The sequence below is a fragment of the Ptiloglossa arizonensis genome, chromosome 8 (assembly GCF_051014685.1).
Source record: "Ptiloglossa arizonensis isolate GNS036 chromosome 8, iyPtiAriz1_principal, whole genome shotgun sequence".
In the NCBI taxonomy this organism is placed as follows: domain Eukaryota; kingdom Metazoa; phylum Arthropoda; class Insecta; order Hymenoptera; family Colletidae; genus Ptiloglossa; species Ptiloglossa arizonensis.
The window spans coordinates 17,880,391-17,898,857 of NC_135055.1; the positions used below are offsets into that span (position 1 = coordinate 17,880,391).

Below are 18,467 nucleotides of genomic sequence, written 5' to 3' on the forward strand. Positions count from 1 at the left end.
ACCCGTACAGCGAAAACGAACGTAGAACTGTTTTCCAAATCCCTCCGTCCACCTTTTACGTTATTTACAACTCGGCGAACACCACCGAAACGCATTTGTCCGAAACTTGCCGCGAATTAAAGCCGCGTTCGTTTCGCGAACGAAATTTTCGAATCGGCATTAACCGCAACCTGGAGGTAAAATCTCCGTATGCTCGTCGGCGTTCCGTTACTATTGTTCCCACGATCGTGTAATAGTTTCTCCGATTAGCCGAAAGTTACCGCGAAAAGACCGCCATTTCGATGACACGTTCACCGACCACGGACCTCCCGTAATAATTCACGGTGGCAGTCTCCCCGGAGTTCCAGGGGTGCACGGAAACAGCGGTAGCAAACTGTGTCGTCAGCGTTGTACGGCGTCCGACTGGCAAAACGATGTAAAGTTCGTAGTGTCTCACGGTCCGTTGGAAAACTGGTCCATTCATCGTGTTAGCCGCCCGAGCGGTGGATCTCTCCTCCGATGCGCTTGTGCTTCCCGCGGATCGGGAGCAGCTCGTAATCCTGAAAATTATTACACGTTAAAACCATCACACGTGGCGTCGCCTAAATCCACCCGCGATACCATCGCCCGTTGGATTTGATATTTTTCCTCGAGCGTCGCCGAACCTCCCTATGCCGCGCGCGTGCCACTCCTCGATAAATCCGCGGGGGAATTCGCGGATTTATCTTCCGCTCGATGGGACACGTTCCGGTTGTCCCGTGAAAGATTTAAAACTCCTCCGGCCGCGTAGAAGGTCCAATATTGCTTTACGGGGAGACAGGAAGGGTGTACGGGGTGGGGTTATAGGTTCGACGAAGTACACCGGCTTTGAAACGGATGAAATTTACGTACAACTTCGAAGGAGACTCTTCGACCACAACCGGGCGGGGGAAGCGAGTTTTTCCGGTCGGGGAGTTCGTCGAATAGACAAACTCCGGCACCGTTCGAGGAAGATTGAATTTATGGTGTCACGGCGCTGTATAACAAACTTGAACCCCGAGCAACTGATAAAAGTAACCGAGAAGCACGAGACACCTGAGTAACCGACCGGAGGGAGTATTCAACCGTGAGTTCTTCCATTGGTAGAGAGGGAATTTCAACGGGGGATTTTCTTCCGGTGTTTCACTTGAAAATTTCCCAATTAGCCAAATTTCCCAATTAGCCAAATTTTTACAAGCTTCGAAGGATTAACGAAAATCCCTTGGGGTTACTTTTCGCGTACCAGGGGGTGTTTTACAGGGTAGGGAAGAGTATTTTTTACTTTTCCTCTTCGCGTAAGCGTAGAAGCACGGTGTAACGATGATTCATTCGTGTAAGACAGTTATCGAACTCGATGTACAGTACGCGCGCGAAAAGATTGCGTTCGAAGGTCTCGTCGTTCGGGGGTCATCTACGAACGAATGATATGATTTTTTAACGCGCTCGAGCGTGGAAAACACGATGCATCGGAGGTTCGTGACTCGTCCGACGTTTTACGAGGACTGGAAAGTCGTTTTCCTCCCGATGGAGGAACCCAGCTAACTTCCGGGGCTCGTTAACCGCTCCGCCGAGAGCGGGAAGTTTCGGGGGGGACTTTGGCGCGAAACGGAATGGAAATAACCGCGAATTCCGGTCGCCTCGCGCGATCGAATCTAATTCGCAAGTTCGCGGAACACCGCAACCTCGTCGTTCCGATTAACTTTTTTCATTCGATTACCGGGGCGCCAATCCAGCCTGGAAAGTTGTCGTTTCTTCGTTTTCCACGTCGCGGCGAGAGTATCGCGGTTGGACGCGGTGTATCGTTGTTCCCCTGGAATGCAATTACTTTCCTCCCTGAAACGAGAGTAGATTAATACGCGAAGGATGGAAGATGGCCGCCGTTCACTTTCGCGCGCGTGAACACGCCGTTGCCACGTCTCGCGACACGTTTTCTCCGAGGAATTGGAGGACATATCGCGTAAAATGTAGATTAATTTTGAATTATCTTGTGCACGGGATGAGCGACGAGGTACGAAACGGTACGGAGGGATTCTTTGGGCAAAAATTGATCGAAAATGTGAAACGGAATTTTTTACCACGAGGCTTCGTTCTCGAGAAGATATAATTTGAAAATTAGTAGGCTACGGAATGGGGATGTCTGACCAGTGCTCGACATTTCTACTTGCGTTCAACGCTCGTGTGGTATCGTTCGATTTCTATCGATCTCGACTCGTTGGAATCCTAATCGTAAATTGAGAAATTGCTCGCCACGTTGAATTGTTGGTAGAAAAATAACAATCAACGCTTCGGTATATTTTATGTAAACTTTACGACCCCGATACGAGCTGCTCGGCGAAACTGCAAGAATCCAAGCTGCAAGAGAACATAAAGTGAACTTATTTACGAGCAATATTTAATCTTTTAACCGACCATTAATCGGTCTTGCGTATGAAGAAAATTTGATCTCCCGTGTTTACTGTATCTTTATTACCGAACGACTTTTTTTTATTTTCTCTGCGATGAATTCGGTGCGCGGGAACTGTGTAGAAGTATAAATTGTCTTCGCGTTTCGATTCTTCAGCGCGAGAACTCGGTACTCGGAGCGTGAAACGAATCCCGCGATGCGTGAAATATTAGAACGAAAGAACGGAAGAAAGTAAAAGCGGAGATTTAATTCTCGCCGAGCGAACGATCAGCGTTATTAAACTCTCCACTCTCCAGCTTCCTTACGGTATTTTAGATTTATCTCGCGTCGCTCACGTTGCCGTGTACTGACTCATTTGCGGCGGTAATCCCGCAGAAATGGAGATTAACCCGTAGAAATCCAGGCCACCTTATCCTAAGCTCACAGGATTCGCGAAGATTACGTCGAAAATGGATGCGGGATAACGTCATTCATTTCTACAATACGAGACTCGAAGTGTCTTCTTTTTACGAGCGACGTGTCAAAATTAAGAAGCAACACGCGCTATTTTAACGATCGAATTTTTTCTACAATTTTCAGACACCTTGGTACCTGGTGAATTCTTTTTAATTTTTTCGTCGCTTCGTCGACGATTTTTCTATGTTTTTCTGTTATCGTTTTTTAACACCGTTTGCTTACATTTTATCTACTTGAACTAATCAATACGGTAGGTTAGTTTAAAATCAGAGGAACGATTCGTATCGTAGTACAGATAGTCCGGATGGTTCGGTGAATAATCTCTTATCGATAAAAAAAGAGAGAATAAAATTTTTCAGCGCGAGGTGTTTGTTTAAAATTGAAATAACGATTCCAAGCATAAATATTCGATTTCACGAGCTAAAAACGTTAATAAAACGAGTACTGAGGAAATTATACAAATATGTTATTTTCGATCAAAATTTCCACTCCTTGGATTGAACAATTAGAACCAATTCGATTTCTGGATAGAAAATTGAAACTATTTCACTAATTTTAAAAATCAGAATTATTTCAATTCCCGAATGAAAAATTCAGTTCATTTACCGAACCGAAACCTAGGACTGCTTCGACACTTGAACGAGAAATGAAAAGTACCGCGGTTCCTGAATTGAAAATCAGAACCATTACGCTTCAACACCTGAATGAAAAATTACAACCATAATGCGTCGCATCTCGAACGAAAAATTCCACTTGTTCCTCTTCGAATCCCGTATTGAAAATTAGAAGTCTCCTTCGCGTCAATTCCCGAATAAAAGAATTCCACTCGTTCTTCGAATCCCGCATTGAAAATTAGGAACCAAAAAGAAATTACCGTTTGAAAGAAAAGAAAGACCACAAAAAAAAAAATAACCACTGTTTCGATTCGCGATCCACCCTCCCGTAACGCCACATTTTCCCGATATCGCGACAAACATTCGCCAGGTGATCGTTCTCGTCGAGGGAAACTCGCGTCTGAAAATACCCGGCCGAGCGGGCGTATTTTTCCCCCGTAGTTCCCTTTACTCTCCATTTAAGCGACGAATGATAAAACGGGGCCGTTAAGGGGATGCTTCTCACGGTGCAGGAAAGAAACCACCGGAAGAAGCGGTCCACGTCGCTCGTCGAGAGTCCCGCAGGGTGCTTATCACCGTACCAGAAGAACCGAGAAACAGTTGCGTGCCCGGCACCCGAGCCGTGGAATAAGAGTTCGAGGTGGAAAAGCACCTGGTTGTACGACGATAAATGGATTAGCCGTATCCACCATGGCCACGACCGAACCAACCACCTAGGAACTGCCTCCGAGGGGTGGTTAAAGGGTTGCCGGGTATATGGGGTGGCAAATGGCGCGTGGGGTGATTTCACGTTGCCGCGTACTTCTTCCGCGCTTTTTTTCTACGGCTACCCGGTCGATTTGTTGGATTTTTGTTTCGTATACCGTCGAGCTGGGATTACCGCCATTAGACTTGGCGAAACGCGTTTCCTTCGTTCGTCCTTGTTGCGCCGAACGGGGCTCACGCTCTGTGAAAAGAAAATGGAGAACGAGAACGTCTTCCGATGGACCTCCGGAAAGAAAAAGAACGAGGACAACGACTGTGATAGAGTTGAGGAAAAAATAGTCGAAAGAGCGAGGTTCCGGAGATCTGCAATAGAGATTACAACAGAGATCTCTGCTACCAGGAATACACAAACACGGAGATAGTTTCGCAGACCGAGGTGACTCGATGTTTGAAGGGATTGTAAACAGATCATCAATGTGATACTTCGAGGGTTACCAAAGATGATTTCGTTTTCGAGAGGATTTCTTGGATTTTTGTTTCGCGTATTATTCAGCTGGGATTACCGCCATTAGACTTGGTGAACGCGTTTCATTCGTACCTTCTTGTAACGCCAAACGGAGCTCACGCTTTGTAAAACGAAAGAAAAAGAACGAGAACAACTGTGAGAGTGTTGAGAAAAAAAAACAGTCGAAAGAGCGAGGTTCCGGAGATCTGCAATAGAGATTACAACAGAGATCTCTGCTACCAGGAATACACAAACGGAGCTATTTTCGTAGACCGAGATGACTCGATGTTTGAACGGCCTGTAAACGGACCACCGATGCGACACTTTAGGGGTTACCGAAGATGGCTTCGTTTCCGACAGGATCTCTTGTATTTTTGTTTCGCGTATCATTGAGCCGGGATTACCGCCATTAGACTTGGCGAACGCTATTCCTCCGCGTCCGTCCTTGTTACGCCGAACGGAGCTCAAGCTCTGCAAAGAGAAACTGAAAAACGAGAACGTCTTCCAATGGATCTCCGGAGAGAGAAAAGAACGAGGACACCAACCGTGAGAGCGATGAGAGAAAAAAAAAGAAAAATAATTGAAAGAGTGAGATTCCGTAGATCTCTTCGCCCAAGGATACACAAACGAAGCTATTTTCGCAGACCAAAGAGACTGGACGTTTCAAAGGGAGGAAAGACAAACTATCAATGGACCACTGTCAATGGTCTACCGTCAATGGTTACTGAAGATGGCCTCGTTTAGTGACAGGGGTCACCGACGACACTGCCCCACCCCTTGCGTGAATGTTCGTTCCGTAAATGGAATCTGTTGGCGGGAAATTGCGAGCCTGGCCCTTTCCAAGGACTTCTGTCCATTGGTTCAAAGATTCGCGTTGTCGCGGAGCCTTTGGGGCTGTGCACACGTCCTGGAGGCGCGAGTGGACGTAACGGAGTGCTAGTTAGGCGTTTTGACCCAATGCCACGGGGCTGTTTGCGATCGGTGGGGAAATTAACACCGTGACGCCGATGAATGGACCCCGAACGACAGAGGGACTCGACGAAAGCGAGGACGCTACGATTACCGGGTACCCTCGTACGTCACTGTCGTAGCCTCGGGCGACCATGTTTTCGAATGGTGTCTCCGAGGAATTGATAACGCTCGGCTAACGGAAGACGTCGAGTGATTTCTCAGCGACGAAAGAACGATTCCGTGTGACGTCTCGCGACCACCGATTAATGCCCGCGTCTCCGTTAATTAATTACGCGTACCAGACAAGAGGTTCCGGATCCGGCCCGTCTCTCTGTTTCGCTCGAGGAAGAGTTCGATAGCTTCACGTAGGAGACCGGAAAGATGTATACCGTTCCAAGGGATTGCAAATAGCCCGCTGGAGAAGATAACGCGAACCTTGTCACGTATTTCGAACTGTTTGTACAATACGCGAGCGAGAAGATTGCAAACGGGAGTTACGACGGACTGCTATTCGTTCGGGAGCCATGTTGCGTTGGGAGACGTATACAGACCTCTCGCCCCCCAGAATCTCCGATGAGATTGCCCCTGAACGTACACGAGCTCCCATCGTTCCGGTGGCAATCTTCTCGCCCGCGTACCGTACTTCCGGCTACGTCGACAATTGGAAGAAACGAAGCTACAGAAATTTGAATCGTGTCCACCGAAACGCGATTGCACTTTCTCCAAAATGGAACTGTACGTTTCTCGCGTTACCGGTATCTGTGTTTCGAATATTCTGAAAGAAAGGAACAACCGTGAGTTTTATTTTTTAAGATTATTGCAACTGTTTCTCGAATAGATAGAATACTTTTATCCGAGTAAGTGTAATCGTCCATCCGATAACTATTCGATCACTGGAGAACCATAAATCGGATTAAATTGTTCCCGGTACCGTTACTCGCGCTAAAGAGAAGTTACAAGCAAACCAAAAGCTATGATTTATATTCTATACGCTTAGCAGAGCGTGCGTAGCCGCTTTGTGTTTTTTGTTTTTTTTTTTTTTTGTACACTGAAAATATCCTGTAAAAATATTACCACGCCGAATGCATACATATATGGTAACGGTATCCTGAATTTTTCAAACACGTGACACCAGGACAGCCTCGGGCAGTTTTCGAGCGAAATCCTAATTGGTGTTCTCTGTGTACAACACTGTTGAAGGGGGTCAAACGAAACCAGCTTATCGAAGCTTGTTCGGGGTATAATACTCGTTAAAGTTACTATGACGGTCCATTGTGCCCAGTCCTTTAAAATTCTCGGTCAATCTTCCTTTCATTTTCCACACAATACGTAAATATTCCCCGCGACGAGGTATACGAAAATTCTATGCTTCTATCCTCGATACTTCGTTTCGAAGAACGTTTTAAAACTGACGGCTATTGTCTACCACTTCCTCTCCAAGTGTCCTCTCCTTTGGAGCTGGAATAAAATTCACCCCCCACTCTGACGTCCTTTGTCGAGATTGTATACCGGTGAAATCTTGTTTTCATTTTCCGGGGAATCCCTTCTCGGAGCCTTTGCTCGACGACCGATCGGATTTGCGAACACGCGAATCGATGTTTCCAAAGGAAACAGTGGTGCGAGTGAACCTTGGAGCGACTGTCTCGAGTCGTCCGGAACACTTTCTTTGCCCCACCGTTCCGGTTCCCTCAATCTCATTTACCGACTATATACGACTCATTTACGTACTATATACTCTGCTTGTCATACTCGAAACAAATAATCCGGTATACATCAGCTCTATCCACGTCCTAGACCGAAGCTACTTTATGGTCATCTTAAGTACGTACTCTCTTCTATTTTCATAACCTCGTTTGTACTTTTAACCCGTTTCGATCTTCTTGTATGTAGGTGAGAAACATTCCAACGAGAAATTATTACTTTTGGAGATTATGAACGAATAACGACTCTGTGTTGAATTTTAGTGAATCGCGTTATTAGTATGATAATTTTATGATGCGTTTTCGAGTAATTTTTTAACGCAGAATTAGCTACTTTTGGATTGTATAAATAGAGATACGTATGAATTTGCTTATGTATGAATAGAGATAGTTTGATATTTAAGATTTTTTTTTATCAGTCTTCATCGATTCGTGTACATAGATTCACCCGTGAGAAATGTAATGAATATTTTTCTTACACTCCATAGAATCAATCGGATTAGGATTGCATTCATTGTAGGACACTTTATATATAAATGGAGACAAAAATTTGACCTTGATCTCCAAGCTTCCATGCGACGTATCCTCATCGATCCGTAGACCCACGAGAGACGCGATAAATGTTTGTTTACACCTCGTAAAATCACCACGGTTTCAAGATATATTCATCGTGAAACACTCTGTATACAAATGTGCACAAAAATTTGACCTTGATTATCCTTTCTCGACAAATCTTCATCGATTAACGCATATAAGTTCACCTACAAATATTTATCAACACTCCACAGAATCACCAAAGATTTTAGGATACACTCGTCCTACGACACTGCGTACGAAACGAAGGCTGAAATTTGTGGAGAAAAATTTGACCTTGATTCACCTTTCTCGACAAATCTTCATCGATTAACGCATATAAGTTCACCTACAAATATTTATCAACACTCCACAGAATCACCTACAATTTTAGGATACACTCGTCCTACGACACTGCGTACGAAACAAAGGCTGAAATTTGTCCACCAGTTCGAAACTTGCCAAATACTCGATCGATCGACACGCGTTCGCTCTTGAGACGCGATAAATATTTCTTTTAGACTCTTGACGCGTATCGGATACCGAGTATCCTAGAATTTACGTAGCCACGAACTCGTAAACAGGGCATTCCAATCAACCAGCGACATACATGCATACCATTTGTGTATGTACACCACCGAGTCCTTGACATGCCTCGTGTCGGCGGCCTCGCTCAGGTTGGAAGCATCGATCAGCAATTAGTAAACGAGTTTGCTCCGCCTCTCGACTGGCAAGAGAACTCGAAGAATCTGCCATCGGGCGACTGATGAACTCTCAGAATGCAAATCCAGCGGCGTCGGGCCGTTATGAAGTGCCTCGACTGTACATCGTGCGAGGAAAACAACGTCACGGATGTTGCGTTTCGTCTGTTCACGAAATGAAAAGAACAGGTGTCCATTGTTGACCCAGCTGGTGTATCTCGAGAATGTTAACGTTGAAACTACCGACCGTGAACCACGATATTTCTACCTAATTTATTTCAAAATCGTATCTTCGAAGAAAAGATAAATCAACGTACGAATATAATTGGTATTTCAATAATTGTCACCGGAAATATTTTAGGCAAAAGTGTGTCGTTAATCGAGTAACTTTAAAAAGATATTCGAAACGGCTCGAACGAACCCTTTGGTAATTTTGGTGTTAAACAGGACCAACGATAGATCGCTTCCTCGAGTATCCCGTCCGAGAGCACTTGTCCTTCGTCCAGATAGAACAGCAGGGTCAGCAAGTCACCCATCCACCCTCAACCTTGCCCCTCCGACGTATATTAACGGAAGTGTGCATTTTGAACGGGAATTTTTTGCGAACCGTCGCGAAACGATATCCGACGAGCCACTCGGCCAGCTGGTCTGATCCGTTCGATTGATTTCAGGTGCTATATTCACTCATGACCAAAAGGATAGCAGTACGGAGCTGGCCTTCAAGTATGCCGTGTACAAGATCAACAAGGACAGGCTCATCCTGCCGAAAACGACGCTGGAGTACGATATACAATACGTACCGAAAGATGACTCCTTCCACGCGTCGAAAAAGGGTGAGAATATTTTTCTGATCGTTAGAGCGGGAGGACGGGGTGCGTGAAATAACCTAAACTGCGTAGAAACGTCGGCAAATGGAGTACGAATTTTCCACGAGCGAGTTTTATTATTATTTTTTTTTTTTTTCTTTTTCGGAACAGTAAATAAATAAATCGATTTGCTCGAATCGTTCTGCTCTGCGGGGGGAAGAAGAATGTAAACTGTAAAGTAATTGAGATTGATAGCAAGATTCGATTTTGAAAACAAACATTTGCGAATTTTTTTCTTTTGCGAGTAGATATTTTTTATGGATTTTTTGCACGGCAGTTTTACCTCCGATTTGAAACTTTTCGCAGTTTGGGATTTTTTGTGTGTATTTTGTTCAGGTGCTAGTATAAGCTGTGCTTTTTTTTTTTTTCAATTACTATTTCACGCTATTGAAACATACACGGTGTAGAATAACCGTATAAATAATTGAATATAAATGGATACTTAAAGATTGTACTCTCGATAAATATAGGCCACCTTCGACACTGTATCTAATTCTGATACTCGTTATGAATTTAAAAGTAACCTAAACCGAAATTCCGAAACAGAAAAACAAAAATTACAAAGGATTTCCACCGAAATAATTAAAAATTCACATTATAATTTAACAAACCCTGAACTACGTGTGATTGAAATTCGATTCAACCAGAATCAATTTGCAGGGAAAAAATTGTACACAACCGTTTCCATTAATTTGTTCGCGGAAAATTAATTTCCTTTCGGTATGCTCGACACAGCCTTGGAGAAAATTCTATTTCTATCTTTTTTCTCGCGAATATTAAAATCCGTCATCGATCGTCGATGTTTCCTTTTTTTTTCCGAATGCATTCCACGAACTTAAGAGCGTGTAAATTCTGTAAAAGCGTGTCGGTGAACGAGACAAGGTATTCCAGTTCCCGTTGAAATTGTTTCGGTACATAGAGCAAGTCACTGCTTTCAGGAAAATTTATCGCGGCGACGCAATATAAGCCGGGCAAGGATAAAAGGGTTGTTGGCGGTGTCGTTATTAAAGTAGCACGTTATTATCTCCCTTCTGTCAACTGCCAAGTGCACATCGTCCAACGGTGTAATTTAACCGGTAATATTGTTTACAACGCGCGTGAACATCGACGTCCCGTATCAACTCCGTAACTGTCGTAATTTCGCAAAACCCGACGCATCGTCACGCGTGAGAAAATTGAAAAGTACCTTACGACCTCGCGTTAAGTATCATTTATTTATACTACCGTTTCGTGACTACGGTGAATTTCCAGCACGGAGTGTCTTTACGGCTTCTTTTACAACGTCGTTAGAACCGGTATCTCTGATCTAACGTGCCGAGGAAACAACCCTTCTTTTTCCGGCGAACGACCACCTAAGGAGATTTCGTTCAATTTCGATTCGTGCTGACGAATTGCAACAGTGTCCTTTCCTTTTTCATTCGCACTGTATCTATCCCCAATTTTACGATAAAAATTACCATTGCTTTCGAAAGAACCTAAGCACCTAAAATAATTAAAACTGTTTCCACAACCCTCTCAAATTATCTTTGATCTAATGCACTTAACGAGTGTTCTTTGTATTTCAATTTTTTTATAGCGTTTTCTTCTTACTTATACTGTATTTTTCCCAATTTTTATTTCCCGATAGAAGTCACTGTCGCGTTTCAAAGATCCCTTGCATCGAAAAACAAAAAAACCTTCCACATCCCTTTCGTCGGGGGAGGAAGTTCGATCCTCCGATTTTCCAAGCTCCAAACTCTCGGGAAGCACAGTTAACTCCAATAATACAAGGGTTAAGCCTGTTTCGCGCCAAAAATCCCCGCGAACCCTTGCCTCGGAAGTTATTGTTCCTAAATTCCCCTTCCCCTCTCCCGTCGTCGCTTTCCATTCGCCAGGATCCTCCTCCCTCGCGTTACGAGCCTCTATCGTTTCCTCTCCCTCCCTGGTTCGCAACCTCAATGATTTAATCGACTTTGGCAGAGACTCTGGGTCAAAACAGACCCGAAACTTGACCTTATCCGGAGAAATATTGCAAAGAAAAATTCCATCATTTCATGAAACTCTTCTTAATTTCCGAAGAAAGTTATACCAACTGTATAATAGAGGGAAAATCGCTCCGGGTCCTGAAAGACCCACGCGTCCCAAACTTAACCTTTCAACAAACCCCAAACTTAACCTTTCCGGGACAAATATTCCAAAAAAAGATTCCGTTACTTCATCGTACATTTTTCGTTTCCAAAGTAAAACTGTACTATCGATGTGATCCTAAAAAAATCTCTCCGGGTCCGAAAAGACCCACGCGTCGTTCCACGAAGGTGAAGTGATCCCTCGTGTGCAAAAAGAAGGTGAAACCTCACCTCTGAACTCTCAAGGAGCACCGTGTGCTCGATAATACAGGGGTTGAGTCCACTTCGCGTGAAAAAGTATCCGTAAATCGTTGTCTCCGGAGTTATTGTTCCCAGATTCCCCCCACCCACGATCGTTTTCCATTCGCCAGGGTCCCCCACCACCGCGTTACGAGCCTCTATCGTTCCCCTGGTTCTTTAAACGATTTTCGGGGCGCCTCTAAACCCCTCGGGACACCGTTTCGCGAAACGCTCGCGATGATCGTCGAGAACAACCGAATGTTCCAGGTCCAAACCCCCCCTCTTCGTTCCTCCATGTCGGTGTTCGCGCGTAACTACGTGCACGCGGCCGTATGCATGCAAATGCGCGACACTCGTGACCGAGATGAACCTGGCCGGACCGTTCGTTTCGCATAAAGCGTTATCTGCATCCCTCCTCCCGTTCACCACCGACCCTACGGTTGTTTTTTCTTTTTTTTTTTTTTCATGCTTTATACGGTTATATGCATACGTGCTGGGTAAACGGTAACCAGGGGCAGCCCCGATACCGCGGGACAGGGATTCGAGGGCTCGATTCGCCGAGCGTATTTAGAAAACCGAGTACCTTGTACCGCGTTGAGAATTTTAAACAGTCGGATCAACCTGGTACAACCAATGTGAAATCGAGTCGCGATGAGATTAGGATAGTTCGATGCGAACCTACACAATGATAGCATCCGCGAAACGGAGGAGGAGAACTCAATGGTGTTTATTTAGCGGAGAAACAGAGAGGGTGCGAATGACAGTTTCGAGGGTACGGTGATCCACCGTGTAATAATTAATTATAATAGAGAGTTCGATAAATTTTGTCGTTGGGTAATACTTATTGAACAACCTAGTATATTCAGAGTGTACTTTCGTGCACTGATAATGCGTCGGTTTGCAAAATAAACCGAAGAGTTTAGCGATGCGAATGGTAGTCGAAAGTTTGTATTTTTTTGTGTAATTTTTTTAAAGATTCTTTGATATTGAATCGTCAAATTGTCACGTGAAGAGGGTAGTAGGATGGCTACTTGAAAGGGAGGATTTTTCTAAAGATTCTTAAATGTAGTATTGTTTAAAGTAGGGGTTTGTGTTTTTTCACGGGGCATTCACTTGTATGTTTAGGTAGAGGGTAGTATGAACGTTATATAGAGAGAAGAAATTTTTCTAACGATTGTTAAAAATGATCTAAAATCCCTTTCACCTCGTCACGCTCAATTGTTGAACTTTTGAACCGTGTAGAGGTAACTGAGAAACTTTATACAGGGGAGAAATTTATCTAAAGATTGTTAAATATAGAATCACCTTTTTAAAGGAAGATCGATATTCTCGAGAAAAGAAAATTATTATATGACTGTTGCATGCTGGTGCGAGAAATCCTAGAATCGACGAAGCAGTGAATAATTAATCAGTATCCCAATCTTTCGAAAAATTTCACCCGCAGTTCCCTCCCTACTCGTTCTTGTCACAGTCTGTGCACTAATATTCGAAACTAGTGGTCCATTTGCCGGAAGTATTTACTTCTCTCTTGTAAGAAGATTTCGAGGATCTGCATTTGTGTTTCCAGGGACCATCCTCGTTCCGTTACCATCTATATACCAAACTATGTTGTAAACCGGTGGCCCTCTTGCGAGAAGTATTTACTTGTCCCCTCTCTGCAAGAAGATTTCGTATTTCGTTGGACTGAAGCGCGTCGAATCGATGGGGGGTTGGGGATGGGGGTGGTTGCATTGTGCGAAATGTGCGAAGAACGTATGCAACTCTTGCTCTGCGAACCTGCAAGAAGAAATCGGGACTCTGTACAACGTCACGTCGTGTCACGTGTTCGAGAGCACCACTTGAGGCTCCATTCTCGATGCCTTTGCAGGAATAAAGGTTCTTCGTGCCTCCACGGTTCTCGATCTTCGATCTTCCTCACGGAGCTTTCTCGGTTGCGAGGGTGTACATGTTCTCGCCAGGTGTGAGAGGGCCGGACTCGATCGTGAGCCATTTTAAATAATTAATTTAAATTTCGGTTCGCAATCAATTTTAAAACTCTGACAGGGATCTGAAACTTATCTAAGACACGAATCGTCGATCTGTTCGGTTCGAAAGGATCTGACAACGAATACTTCCTAATTCTTTCTCTTTCAAAAATTGAATTTACCAAATAATTACTCCTCTATCTTTTAATTATCACAAAGTTACTATTACTCGAAAATTGGAAAATTATTGGAATATTTATTATACAACCATCACCATTCACCTCGACAATAAAACTATCTACAGTGAACGTACACCTATTTCTACCAAAATACGTACACATCTTTCAAATTATAACATGGACGAATCAACTCGACAATGTAATTACTATTTCAATCGTTGTTATCGAAACACCGTTAACAATTGAATAATCTTCGAAAAAAAATTCTGGGAGAGGTTTCCGGTAAATTTTCAAACGATTGAAAATGTTCGATGTTTCGTCTCTAACTATTAACCTGTGGGTCCGAATTCAACGACTTTTCTGGTCCCGTCGCCCTCTCGTGGATCAGTGTCTCGTGGCTCGAAACCGCTACCGCGAAATCTGCGAATAATAGAGCCTACGGCGAAACTCAAAGGTTTCGTGCAGAGATTAAGCCGACCGTATCCGGTGATCGTATTTCAGAGTCGGGTCAACGACGTTCGTGCAGCCGCTGCTCTTTTCGCGATTTAAGCTTCGCTCGGGGCAGCATCTGCGGTCCTATCGCGCCGAGAATCGTGCTAACGCCGCCGCCATTCTGCTCCGTAATTCTCGGCATAGTGTTTCGGTGAACACCAGCGGCCCAAATTTTCGCGTAATACGGTGTCTGTTCGAACAGCTCCGCGGCTAAGGGTGTCTACGCGCCGAAATGGGTTGCGATCTCGGTACGGTGTGTTCAATGTTCACTAGAAGAAACGTCAAACTTTCGTTTCTTGCAGTTTGATGCACCTGGCGTGTCACTCTTCCGGTGAAAGAATCGTCGAGATCGGTTCCTGCGTGATTTTTACACTCGAGGATATTTAGAGGTTACCTGAGTCTATTGGTGAAGATTCACGGTTAAAAATATCAGTGGAGTGTTATTTATCTATTATGGATTGGATAAAATTCATAGAAAAATCAATCGAGAGTGATTTTGACACTCGAGGACATTTAGAGGTTACGTAAATCTATTGGTGAAAATTCACAGCTCAAAAAATCAGTGGATTGTCATTTTGATACTTGAGGACATTCGAAGGTCACCTGAGCGTGTCGATAAAATTTATAGAAAAATCAATCGAGTGTGATTTTGACACTTGAGGACATTTAGAGGTTACCTGAGTTTATTGGTGAAGATTGACGTTTCGAAATATCAGTGGGGTGTTATTTTGATACTCGAGGACGTTTGAAGGTCACTTGAGCGTGTCGATAAAATTTATAGAAAAATCAATCGAGTGTGATTTTGACACTCGAGGACATTTAGAGGTTACCTGAATCTATTGTTGAAGATTCAAGGTTCAGAATATCAGTGGGGTGTTATTTTGATACTCGAGGACGTTCGAAGGTCACTTGAGAGTATCGATAAAATTCATACAAGAATCAATCGAGTGTGATTTTGACACTCGAGGACATTTAGAGGTTACCTGAATCTATTGATGAAAATTCACGGTTCCAAAAATCACTAGAGTGTTATTTTGATACTCGAGGACATTCGAAGGTCACCTGAGTCTATCAATAAACGTATCCAAAACTCAATCTCGTAATTCAACCGACTGCCATTTCGATACAACGTCTCGCAATAATTCGTTACACGAACCTAAGAATTCTACTAAACAAGAATTACTCTCTCTAATAGAGACTCTGCCCTATTGTCGAAAGCATCAAGAGTGTTTGGAGTAGCCACAAAGAGGTTGTACCAAAAACTACCCAAAGAATAAAAGAACTGCTGTTCGAGTGAACCTGAAATAATCGCCTTGTCGAGACCGTAACGAACGCTTTAAATTTCGTTTGTCGACGATTTCTCTCTTCGGTTGTTTCCGTGACCGTAATTCGATTTTTGGTCACAGTGAAAGGCAGAGATTGTCGAAGAAAAGCTTTTCGTTTCGTCGTGTTGCGTCAAGTGTCGTCCTTTCACCGAAACGCGAACGTCTGGAAACAAAAGGACAATCGTACACAGTATCGTTCGCTTTTCTCGCGGACGTTTGTTTTCTTACCGAGCTTACAAGCCGGACACTGCCCCCGCGGGCAGCGAAAAACTCCCCTTTCGTCTTCCCTCCTCCGTGGGAAAAGATTTCTCGCTCGACAAATACCCGTCTAGCCGCAACGAAGGCGATGTTCCAGCGTTCTAGGTCGGTTTACACCGAATTTCCTTCGTTTCCTCCGTCTCCTCGCAGTCACGGTCGCATTATCATGAAAATAATATTACCCGGGGAAAATATTTTCATCCCCGTGCGGAGCAGGCTTCTTCGTGAAATTACCCGTGACTCTATTGCGTCGATGACTCCTTGTCTCTCCGTTACATCCGTGCGTAAAGTCAATCTTCAAATCTCCTCTTTTTAATACAGAAGAGAGCAACAAATTTTACCAATCCGAAGAAAATTTCTATTGACGTCGTACACGGATCTCTACTGAGAAAAAGTACAGTATTATTCGTTCCAAATAATTCTAACCGGTTGGAAGACCTCAAGATCGACGAAAAATGACCAATGTACACTTGAACACACCAACCTGTAAAAAGAATCACTGACGATCGATTGGTATTCGATCGCGCGTGAACTTTCCAAATGGAAATCCTCTCGAAAAGGAAGTCTCCGTTGAAAAAATTTCATTCCACGTTTTCGATGCACTTTCTCCCTTAGAATGAGCCTAATGTCCCTCGTGGCATCGGTTACTCCCGTGCATCTCGTATTATCCATTCAATCAGTGCAATCTGATCTCGCTGGTAGCAATGCGCTTCTTTCGGCGCTTCTTCCATTACCGATTTCGGAAGGAACTTGAGCTCCGGAGTTGGTGATACGCTCCACTCCGCTCCGGGAGCATTCTAACATACTCCTGCGCGAGTTCATCCTTTGATACCGGGCTCCATTCGAGGCATTCCGCTCGATTCAGGGTCGTGACTCCCGTAGACGTTGCCCGCCACCCTTCCTTATCAAAACGTACCTACTTCCGGCGTAGTCGGAGGTCGCGGCCCTCGTAAGCCGCTTTATCGGTGTTTTTACGAATTTCTCTCCGATTTGCTCTCGACGTACCGAGCTCGTTTTTTCCACGAGTCGATTCTGTTCGCGAGCGCGCAGAGAAACGGGTCTGGAGGGGAGGGCGATGGAAAAGGGCGAAAGGGAAGAATGGCAAACTCGCGAAGCAGGTACGAAAGCAATATCGCCGGAAACGAAACAGACGTTCCTTTTCTAGCGATTCCACACCAATATGCGTATTCACGGGGTATGTGCAGGGTCTTTTGTCGAAGAAGGGGATGAATTCATGGGCGAATTCGGTGTAATAAAGATAGCGAGAGCAGGTCGGCTGAATATTCGTCGTAATTGACTTGGTGCTACACTCGGAATGCGCGTTTAACGTTCGAGGCGGTGTATTCTTCTATTGGGATGTTTATTCGCAAGTGTGGTGGGTTTACGAGGTGTCTGATCGATGAAAATATCGAATGTACGAAGATTCGTAGAGAAAGTTTCGTGTGATAAAAATAGCTCGCGTATCGTATTCGATTTCGTACTCGACAGATGTACTCAACGTTTGGGATAGTGTATTCTTCGGTTCGAATATTTACTCTCGACACGAGGTGTCTGATCGATGAAAATATCGAATGTACGAAGATTCGTAGAGAAAGTTTTGTGTGATAAAAATAGCTCGCGTATCGTATTCGATTTCGTACTCGACAGGTGTACTCAACGTTTGGGATAGTGTATTTTTCTGTTCGAATATTTACTCTCGACACGAGGTGTCTGATCGATGAAAATATTAAATGGTCAATTTCCCAAGTGGGCTTGTATACCTTTTCTGCTCAACGAGTAATCTGCCACTGTAGGTGGTTTAATCGATGAGAATATCACGTGTACGTAAATTGAATCCGCGACGAGAAAGAATCACTAATTGTTTCTTTTCTTTCGTTATCGACGACTCGATACTTTAGCATCGATTTAGCGTCGTATATTCAGGGTCGATCAATTTTTCGTTAAGTACCGGGCAATTGAGCGAATAATCGATGCACTTCGGCACTCAGACGTTGACAGAGTGGGCTGAAAAACGGTCCAGACCCGGGGAGAGAGTGGGTGGATTCTCAGACGGTGTAATATTGATTCCATGGGGCGGACGAAGAGATTTAACGCACAATTAATCTGATTGAACGAAGCTGACTAGTCCTCGAGGGGGGCCAGACAGTGAATTACCGACATCAAAGGACAAACCGGTACTCGCCACCTCGTTAAGGGAGTTGAAAGGAACAGCCAACAACGACTGGACACCTCTGCGAAAGGATACGCGTTGTCCCAATCCAGAGACACCCCGAGTGTCTTTGTTATCTGTTTCCAGTATTTCACAGTGCTTCGTGCGCTGAGAAATGAACATCCTGTCCGCTACCTGGCCCGAGCGTTTCACTGCTTTTCTAAGGATGCCAATCAGCGTCAGAGACAGGACCCGATCGACCTGGAAAGATGTGTGGCGCGAT

General features: G+C 44.3%; 1 protein-coding gene across 3 annotated transcripts in view; it reads left to right on the forward strand.

Moving 5' to 3' along the window:
* Positions 1–18,467, forward strand: part of LOC143150471 (glutamate receptor ionotropic, kainate 2) — a 181,933-nt gene that overhangs the window by 44,174 nt on the left and 119,292 nt on the right. For all 3 annotated transcript variants that reach the window (XM_076318749.1, XM_076318751.1, XM_076318750.1), the window contains exon 3: positions 9,278–9,439. In XM_076318749.1, coding sequence (XP_076174864.1) covers positions 9,278–9,439 — 162 coding nt within the window. The remainder of the gene's footprint in view (positions 1–9,277; positions 9,440–18,467) is intronic.